The sequence below is a fragment of the Merops nubicus genome, unplaced genomic scaffold (assembly GCF_000691845.1).
Source record: "Merops nubicus isolate BGI_N331 unplaced genomic scaffold, ASM69184v1 Scaffold35560, whole genome shotgun sequence".
In the NCBI taxonomy this organism is placed as follows: Eukaryota; Metazoa; Chordata; class Aves; order Coraciiformes; family Meropidae; genus Merops; species Merops nubicus.
Genome location: NW_008585453.1, coordinates 1 through 10,018, shown reverse-complemented (window position 1 = coordinate 10,018; position 10,018 = coordinate 1). Strand labels below are relative to the sequence as shown.

Genomic DNA, 10,018 nt, shown 5'->3' with positions numbered 1-10,018 from the left:
CTCTCCTTTCAAGTCTAGTTTTCCTTAAGATGCAAAAAAAAGGCTCTCCCTTTAGAGATCTGATATAGCCTAACCACCAATAAAGCAAGGCTTTTTCCACATATATAAAATCAGAAGGAGTATTAGCCAAAAGGTATTTTAATAACAAAAGCACAAAGAGCAGAGGACTGCTAAGCCTTCAGTACAGCAAAAATGTGCAAGACCTGCTAAAACCCAGAGGATTTTCAAAATGGGATTTGAGCATCCTTGTTACCAATGAGCAAGTGCAGAGGCAGGTGTGACACTCGGTCACCTCTGGTTAGCTACTCTGGACTTCTTCAAGCTCCATTTTAGTTGCACATTTCTGCTCTTGTGATTCCAACAGAGGCTGTTCCCTCCCAATGGGCAGGCTCAAAAGACAGAAATTGTGAAAAGGAACAAAGCAGGGAATTTTCACAGCACAAAGAAACAGATACCATATGTGGAGCAGCTTCTGAGACAAATGAGGTCTCCTGCTAACAGAACCAAATCGCTTCCTCTCCCCCTACTTTAATATAACTTCCAAGAAGAAGGGATGTTGCATTATACTGTTTTTACACAGAAACAGGAGAAAAGCAGTATCTGAGTTTGTGAACAGGCTGTAGCTGACATGTCAAGCCACATTAAAGAAAGGGAATCCTGCTAAATTCTCTCATTAAATTGCCCACACACCAATCAATCCCTTTTAACCAGTTCTTATTTATTGCTATAAAACAAAGTACCCACATTCTTAGGGCCAGATGAGCATTTTTCCAGCTCACGCTGAAGCAAGCACTCTGCAGGAGAATGAGAAACAGCACCCTAGTGAGAGTCCCTGCCCCACATCCCTGAGTCATTAGCAGGTATCTTCAGGAAGCCAGGGCTGCCCTTCAGCAGCAGCAGCTTGGTAAGGAATCCTCTCTGCTCTATTCTTTTCAGCCTAGCAACTGAAAGGTTCATAATCATAAATATTTCTTTTTCTTGTGCCTTCCATCCAATATTCACTTCCACACCAACACAGAGCTATCAAGGAACCTAATTATGTCTCTCAGATTTAAAAATCACACCCTGATTTCAGCTAACTCTGTAACTAGCCAGCTGCTACTCTTTTCTCCAGGCCCAGAGAAGCTCCCTAGGCTGTGAAGACAAAGAGCTTGTTAACACATACAGCAGAGGGATTTCAGGGAAAAGATCTAGACAGTCCATGAAAATGGAGAAGCAGTCTGCACTTTAAGTCAGTCAGGCTGTCCACCAGCCTAGACTATGCTAATCACTCCTCTCAACGTGCTGTAGGAGCTGTCATTGCCAGGCCACGTCTAATCACCGCTCCTGCAGCAGCAACGATCAGAGTTAATCTTTTTCCCTTTAATAAGAGCCATTACATCATTCTCCAGCGTGGAAACTATGAAGTGGGAAGGTCAAAAAGTTCTTAATTAGAAGGATTTTTATTACTGTGAGAGTCCCGTTCTCGCCTCAATAAGAGAGATCTGCAGAACAGGCAGCAAGAGCTGGAAGGCATCTTGGATATATGAAGCACTGTTTGAAGCCTATAAAAACAAAAATCAAAATACACACATGAATAATCATGCTACCCATCAGCTTTACTAGCCACATACTCATTTCAAACAGCATTAAATAATGCACATAAGAAATAGAAGCCTAGTTTTTGTCAGACTTTTAAGGTTTCATTCTAGAAATTGACTTAATAGTAAGTTTTTGAGGGGCTTTACACCACTAGGCAAAAAAGTAACTGCCTTAAAAACTGCCAAACAAGATGCAATCCAAATGTATGACACTGTTTTCAGTAACAGGTAAGAAGAATTTATTTCAAAGGGAAGCACAAGCACACTGTGGCAGGAAGGAAGAACACCCCAGCAGGAAACACCCATTTCCTACCACGCCTCAGTTCACCAGCATTGAGAGCCAATGGAACAGCTGGGAACTGTTGGGATTGTTGTTGGGACTCTTGCATGCTAAGTTATGAACTTCTCTAAGGTTTTACTAAATTCTAGAAATCCAGGCTGCTCAATTTAATACGTGTCCTCTGACTCATTGTAACTGTCAGCTGAGACCACACAAGGCTCACTCTTCACTAAGTAACTAGTCCCTTGTGCAAATCTACAGACATTTATTAAAACTTTTAAGTAATTAGATGGGTAAGCAGAATCTTAGACCCTGGGTTAGAGAACTTGGCATGCATAAGGGTAGTGAAGTGGAAAAAAACAGTGTATCTATTTTTTAAGTATTAGCTTAAAGTTTTAACTTTAGCATAACTGACCTCCAGAAACACTCCAGTGATTAAGGGATTAAGCACATCTGCTTTCTCTTTGGCCTGCAGAGATCAGACACATATTATCCTGATTGAAAATTTGATCACATTTCTTCAAGCAAGATAAAGCTAAATCCTCAGCAAGTTTAAAATCACCATTACTCCCTTGACTATAGGAAAGCTAAGTCACAAGCTGCAGAGGACCTGCCTTGCAGCATGCAAATAAGAACAAAGTAACCCGCATATGCCCAGCACAAGTTGTATGTGTACACACAAATTACATCTTCAAATGAACTGTGGATAACAGGAGAATTTAGAGATAATGACACTATCTTCTGTAACACCTGGGTGTTTGGGAAAATCCACAGCAGGATCAGAAACCTTATTTTCTTGTGTCTCCTTGGTCCTGTCAGCACCAATACCCACCCCCCACTCTATGCCAGGCTGAACGCAGCAGGAGGCGTTCAAAAGCTCAGCACACATTCAGCTGCCACAATCTGGGGAACACTGACACAGAAGACCAGTTCACAGGGAAAAAAAAATGCATATATAAATGTGTAAACACAAACCCCACTTTGTAGTGAAGATTCCAGGGCTGTAATTAACTAACCACATGCCATGCTTAAGAACTATGGAATAACTCTTACCCCAGCAGTTGTTAAGCACGTAGTAAACTCTTTAGAGAAAGCTGACAGTTCTTTACACAGCACAATTGTCAGTCTGTGAAGGAAGAGTGGGAAAACCATGTAGTAAATACAGTCTACAAGAATAACTTCCTCTGTAACACAAATATCTTGTTTCCATGTATATAAACCTAAATTAAACCAAAATTGATATAAAGCGTGTTAAACAGTACATGAAGATCCAGAAGTTCCCCAAATAAATCAGGGAGAGGAAAAGATGGAAAAATAAATAATTAAAGCTGAAGATTTGGACTAGTATTCAAAGGACAGACACAACCACTCAAGGAGGAGCAGTACTAACTTTTTTACTGACAAGTGTCATTTCCTGAATTAGAAGCACTGCATATTTCATACACTTGCCAAGTATCTCCTGACATAACGAGAAAAACCTCACATGATGCATTAGTGGCAAGACCAGCCTACTAATTAGTTGCAGTAATTTTACAATTTCACGTCCCTAACATACTAAATGATTAACAGAGACGTAATTAAGAATCACTTTTATACAACTGCTTTGTCATATTTTAAATATCTTCTAACTAGCACAAGCTTAGGGCAAATTTTCTTCTTGGCTACATAAAAGCTTTCAAGTAGGGTTTCCTCTTTCTGATCAAGAAATGTCTTTGAGCTGGAAAGAGACAGCTGAATTCTGCTGGAAGAAAGTGATTGCAACTTTGAACATACATGCAGAGTTCAAGAGCTCTGCATTCCATGGATTTGCAAAGACTGATCAGATAGTTTAATCAGTATGTAAGTAATTATATGCTACACATAGTAACTAAGAGATGAACTTACTGTGAAAGGGACTTGGCTCTGTCTGGGGCTGCCACCTCTTGTTTCTGACCACGTAGAAACAAAGCTGCAGTTTTGTGAAACATTTCAATGGAGCACGCTGTCAGTTCAGCCAGACTTCTTATGGCAAACGTGTGAATATCCTGCAAGAGTTACAAAGATTCCCCATACCATACAAAAACTAGCAGTTTTTTACTTAAAACAAGTGAATTACACAACATACTACCACTACTATGCTCTTTCAGACCTCACAATGTACAAAGAAATGGAAACTCAAACTCTGGGAATCACAACTGTAACTTAGCAGCCAGATATTCTCTTCATTCGTTGCTCAGTTACCTCTACTGATTTTTTAGCATCATGGTCACCATCTCTGGATTCTATTTCTTGGTTTTCTTCACTTGCTTCTTCTTCTTTAGGAAGACTACTGTTGAATCGTGCTATCCATTCATGAGTAGCTGTCCTCACCTGTATGAAGATGTGCCATAATATTTAATGACTGGAAGGAAGCCTCCTATGCACACCACAAAACATGGGTCTCTCTAGAGGAAGGAAAAAGCTACAACTCCTGAGCTAGTGAGAAGACCCAGGACAGATGATCCTAGTGCCTTCAGGACTTTGTAGAGGGTTGGCTGTGCTGATGTAGTTGAGGGCAGTCATTCCTCTAGCATGGGGTGTTAGACTACAATTAACAAGGGGTGCTTGCTTTAAAAACATGTCTGCAGAATGCTGCTGCCACTTGGTGGATCTGAAGGGTAGTGAAATGAACACAATGAAAGTGGTTCTTCCTCATACCAATTTCTGAACACAGTAAACCCAGATGCTTTCTACCAAACGAAGGGCTTCAATTCACAACTGGAGGTTGATTTCACTGTGGTGGCTGAAGGCTTACTGCTCCCAGTTATCTTTGCCACCACTTACTACTGCCCAGTGACATGGCAAAGACACACTGGTAGCTACTGATTTAGAGCCAACGACATTACAGGACATGATTTTGCCCCATAAAGTCCAAGGAAAATGTCCATCTCTTTTGCCTATCATTGTCAAAGGATCTAAAACATGGCTTGTTTTCATGCAGTTGTTATTTCCCGTGAGGAATCTCTCCAGCTTTTAGAAGACTGAAAATAACTCACCATGATCAGTTTGTCTGGCTTTGAGGAGATATGCAGTTCTGAGAACAGCTCTGTTACTTCTTCTGTGAACTCCTCATCTCCTAAGGGACAGGAAAGGTTAACACACAATGGACAGATACAGGAATAAGCAGCACCTCAATGCACAACTAGTTCTGCACAAGTCTGTCAACCACTTCCTTTATTTCTCTTTGAATCATCACCTCAGGCAAGAATGCATCAAACCTGGTCTTTTTAAATACATTTTATAAGGCAAGTTCTGAAAAGGTAGAGACACAAGTGCCAAAAGATTAGCTTCTGTTTGCTTAATTCTGGCTTTGTGGCTAAGGTAATTCCTTTCTTCCTTCCTTTTTAGAGGCAGCATTTTATAATGCACTAACTTGTGCATCACCTTGGAGAGCCTGAAATGTCACTTAAAACCTGTGGTTCTCCTACTATATATGGCAGGGCAGATGTTAACAGTGGGGGGGAAGGCTGTGAGATCCATCATGTGCAAATATAAAAGACACATAAAATGTTAAACGACAGCAAGTGCAGGTGTGTAAGCCCTCCCTAATGAGCCATTTAGGTAAAAGCAATGCAAGAAATTTACATTTAAATCTGCATAACCCTCAAGAATCAGATAGCTCTTGTGCACGGAGGCACCCCCGACTCTTTTGGCCTGTGTGGCTAGCTCTCATTTAAAAACCTATAAAAAGGCTTTTTCCTTTCCCAAAGGTTGGACAAGTTTATTCACAGTCTCCCTCACAGTCACAGAAACCCAGCACCAATTTGAATTTAAATCTTGGTTCAAGGTCAGTTGCACGAACTGCCCAGGAGTCAAGCAACTGAAATCCTGCTCTGGCAAGAAATTGTTCCTGCTACAGAATTAACGTGCAGCAGCTTTCCAGAGATAAAGGGTATTGCTACCTGCCATGCTCCTGGCTACAGACAGCTTCAGGATTAAGCATCCAGCTAAAGAATAACTTTGGCATCATGCCCATTGCTAGTGATCGAGGCTGGTTGGGTCTACAGAGAATTTAATTAAGAAGCAGTTTCTCCTCCCAGAACCTGGGGCTCTCTTACCCTTCCTTTCTTCTTCTTCCTCTTCAAAGAATTCAGGTAAAGAAAATGCTTCTTTGAGTTGTTCCATTTCCTCCTTCAGTGTGTCCAACTCTTCTCCAGAGAGGGAATTTAGAACCAATTTTACCTAGTCAGGGGCAGCACAGCCAAAGAGAGAAACATAAATCCAACAAGAAACAGGATGAAAGATGCAGCACTGGTTTACATCACACATGAAAACATCACAGCCTGATGCTAATAAGAAAGTGGTATTTTCCTACAGGAAGGAGGAAAAGATTCATTACCTAATGGGGCTTCATGAATACTAGGTTCTTAAGGAGTTCTTCACATTTCTTTCATTAAAAAAAGTGAATAGCTTCTGAAATTGCATGATCTGCCCTCCTCCCAGCCCCAACACAGAGAGGACAAGCTCTGCTGTGCTTACAGTACTCTCTCCTCTTCTCTACCAAGGCAGCAAACAAGTGGGTATGAGGAGACAGTAACTCATGAAAAATTGTTGAAGACATGCAGGAACTGAGGCTAGCTGAGTAAAGAGAATGGCTTTAGGAGCTAAGGACAGGGCATAATGTTCCCAAATACCAGATAATAATGCAAGTGTCAAAGGGAAGTTGTGTAATCAGTCATTCTGCAGCAAGTTCAGAGCACTTGATTTTATGTGTGTGTGTTTATGTGTGTATTTCTAGGCTTTCTTTCCCTGCTCAGCTGAACTCAAAATAGAAGGCAAATTTCTCAATGCCATTACCTTTGATTCACTCTCTTTGGAAAGCATCTCTAAGGCCTCAAGATGCGAAAGACCCTGAAACTCATCAAACAGTAACCCATAATGGGCTTTCTTCTCTGTAGCCATGGTAACCTCAGCAGCTGTCTGCTGCTCTTCTTTCTCTTTTGCCTCTCGTAAGATCTCAAAAAGAAAAGCAGAGGACTCGGGTCAGTGCCAGAAGATATGGAATATGGGAGAAGGCTTTTGGTTCAACAGTAAAAATGTTTGCTTAATGACAGAATCACAAAAGAAGGGAGAAGAAATGGGAGAAAACAATGAGGGGGTGACTCAGAACTGTCATACCTGGGATAATGTAGAGGTCCTGTTCATTAGGCCCTTTGTTTTTTTGAATCCAGGGTCTCCCTCAGCTATTACATCCATTGTCTTCTTCCCAATGAATTCCAAGGCATCCAGACCCCCACTAATAACAGTTTTTCCCTAGGAATCAGATTTGGATAAAGAGAGCACATAAAACTTACAGAAGACTATACAATTGAAGAAATTTAACTGGAGGATTTGTATCAGCAATGTTATGCCAGACTCTCACATATAAGCCAAATTGGCCCTTGTGACCCTAAAATTCAACTCTAATCACCACAAAGAGAGCAAAAGGACAGGAAAAGAGCCACAATACATTATCCTCCAACAGTTTAATACAGCACTCAGGCAGCTGCAGCAATCTGATGGAAATACATTTTTATTTGGTGAACAGGCTGGTTCTCAGCACATTAAAGTATTAAAGGATTTAGTTCTCATCCTTCCAATCAGAAAACACTAGACCTGTGGGTTTTGGTTGCTAACTCTTGTTCAAGCCTTAAAAGCAGGAACAAGCTTTCCATCTGTGGCTCTGGCTCTTTCAGATTCACGGGCAAATTGAGAAGACAGCAGATCACAAAAAGAGTTTCTAAGGGTAATGGGTTCCTTTGAAGTGCTTTTCTCATGGTCACAGGAGCAAGCTGATTTCCAAGCAATTTGGGCTAGTTTCACAGAAGTTTTTGAAGAGCATGGATTTCACCTCTAGACAGCTCTGTGGAAATATTCCAGGAATGAGTCTGACTCTGCATTTACCTGAGCAGTCTCCAGGAAGGGAGCAGAGATAACAGAGTATGGAGGTGATGTGCATGGGGATACATACACCAGAGTCTGCTGTTTTAGGGGGGTTTGTTATGTATCAACATTTAAGACAAATTACACTTTAAGTGCCAGCTATAAGCAAGGCACAGGATAGACTGTCTGAAGCTTGAAACAGTTTCTCACCATTCACCCCACAAACGTAAAAATTAAAAGTTCCCTCTTACAACATTTCTCCCAAACCCCTTTTTTACCTACACTCCCAACTCACTCACTGTGCTTTGGACAGCAGTAGAGATGGTGGATAGAACTCCAAGAGCCCCAGCAATAGGAAAGGAACTGCCATCTTCAACTGCATCTGCACTGCTAGCACCAGGATTCTCGATTCCTGCATTGGAAGGCAGAAAATTGACCCACTCACTCCCAAAAAAAAGATCCTGTCAGCTGCAGAGTGGAGAAAATCAACAAGCACTAAGCATCTGTCAGCTGGGAGCAGGGTTCAAATTGGGATTTTTTTCCTACCTACTTGTCAGAGCTAACAGAAGTAAGCAACAGAATATCATTTCAGCACAGATATTTGCCTCAACGTGCAAGAAGCAGAGCAAGCCGATGTTATTTTGAGGGTTATATTATGAGAAAGGTTTCACTGTTGTGCTTATGCAGTAAGAACTGACCTCTTGTAGTATCTCTGGTCTCTGAAGAGATTTCACTAGGACTTGGGATCCCAAGGGTTGTTTCTGCTTTTTCTATGACATTTGAAATACCTTGACCTAGAGAAGACAGCAGTATTACTTGAACCATGAGATACAACAGAAATTGGAGCAGAAGCAGGATTAGAGCTGTATATTGGGTTTTATTATTCTGGTTTCCTTCTGTTCCAGACAGTTTACCCAGCACTAAGTAAAACCCATTACTATCAGCTTGCTCACCAACGTAATTAACTTGGGTTTCACCTCAGCATTTAAATCAAATTGTAAATACCAGCTGAATGCCAGTTTAAAATACCAGCTGAAAATTATGCAAACACGTTAAAAACTTGAAAATCACTTTGGCTGTATCTCCTCAATCTCACTGTACCTTTGGTACAAATTTTCCCCATTACTTGTACAATTCTCCTGACATTTTTCCAATAATTGCTGCTGTAACAGAAAAAAATCTCAAAAGCACTGGCTTGAGATAGGAAGCGTGGTTGAAATACTTACCAAACACCAGAAAGAGCCTTACCTACAGTAGCTACAGTAGCTGATGCAGTTGACAGAAGAGATTTCCCCCAGCTTCCCCAGTATCCCCATCCTGACTGAACAGCAGCAGGAGAATCTGAGACCTTTAATGAAGAAGAGCTGACGAGAGTGATGCAGGTATTACAGTGAGGAGCACAAGCAATCTGTGATGTGTAACTTTTCTGCAGCTTTTTCTCTTCAGATACACAGAAATGTGAACTTTTAAAAAAGCAGTGAGGCTTATGGGCAAAATTCTTCTGTGCCCAAAACCATGAAACATGAAGTCACGTTACTCAGAGCAAGCACAGGAACATACCTTGAGGGTTTCAGCTGTGGGCTTTTCTGGAGTAGCAGCCTGACTTGGGGGTTTGGGTTCAGGTCTTTTCCGAGTCATAGGCACAGGCTCAGGCTCTTGCTCTCTCTCTTCATCACAGCCAAGTTCCTCTGCTTTCTGTTCTTTTTCACCTTCATAGGAGGTTTCTTCTTTCAGATTCTCACTACTGCCTTTCTCAGACATGACTACAAACATCCACAGAAAGCAAAGCAGATAAAATAATCACTCCCTTGTACACTGACATGCGTTCAAGAGTGTCACATTTCTGTTTTAAATAATTAAACACAACTAAGACAGAAATCCCTTCATGTTACCACACACACCCACTCAAACAGATCATGTTTTTAAGGAAGTGTGTACACTGAGATATAGCTGACTGGATGGAAGTTTAAAGTCCCACAGAAACACGTGGCTTTATCTAACTGACACACCCTCTCCCCAGGAAAGAAACAGCTTGCTAAGTATGAAAAGCAAATGACAGGTACAAAAGGTCCCCAAATAATCAAACCCATGACTTGTTTCACAGAAATAAATAAATAGATAGATAGATAGAATGGCTGCTTTGAAGGGTGTTGGGTATGGACAGAAAGCTGTCAGAAAGCCGGGCAAGTAGGGAGGCAGCAACTGCTTTGCTTCTGCATTTGGGGCTCAGCTTTGCCAGGTCGCCAGCACCCCACGGATTTGCGCTGTGCCCCAGCCG

At 41.4% G+C, this 10,018-nt stretch overlaps 1 protein-coding gene across 1 annotated transcript; it reads right to left on the bottom strand.

Annotated features, from left to right (window-relative positions):
* Positions 1 to 1,430: 1,430 nt before the first annotated feature.
* Positions 1,431 to 9,525, bottom strand: FAM114A2 (family with sequence similarity 114, member A2). Its single transcript, XM_008947543.1, has 13 exons — positions 9,301 to 9,525; positions 8,989 to 9,088; positions 8,439 to 8,534; positions 8,040 to 8,152; positions 6,997 to 7,131; positions 6,676 to 6,834; positions 5,937 to 6,060; positions 4,875 to 4,954; positions 4,081 to 4,209; positions 3,745 to 3,884; positions 2,914 to 2,986; positions 2,276 to 2,329; positions 1,431 to 1,544 (listed from the first exon to the last, which is right to left on the bottom strand). Exons 1-13 carry the CDS (start codon positions 9,511 to 9,513, stop codon positions 1,446 to 1,448), a joined length of 1,515 nt encoding a protein of 504 aa, XP_008945791.1. The 5' UTR covers positions 9,514 to 9,525; the 3' UTR covers positions 1,431 to 1,445.
* Positions 9,526 to 10,018: the final 493 nt, after the last annotated feature.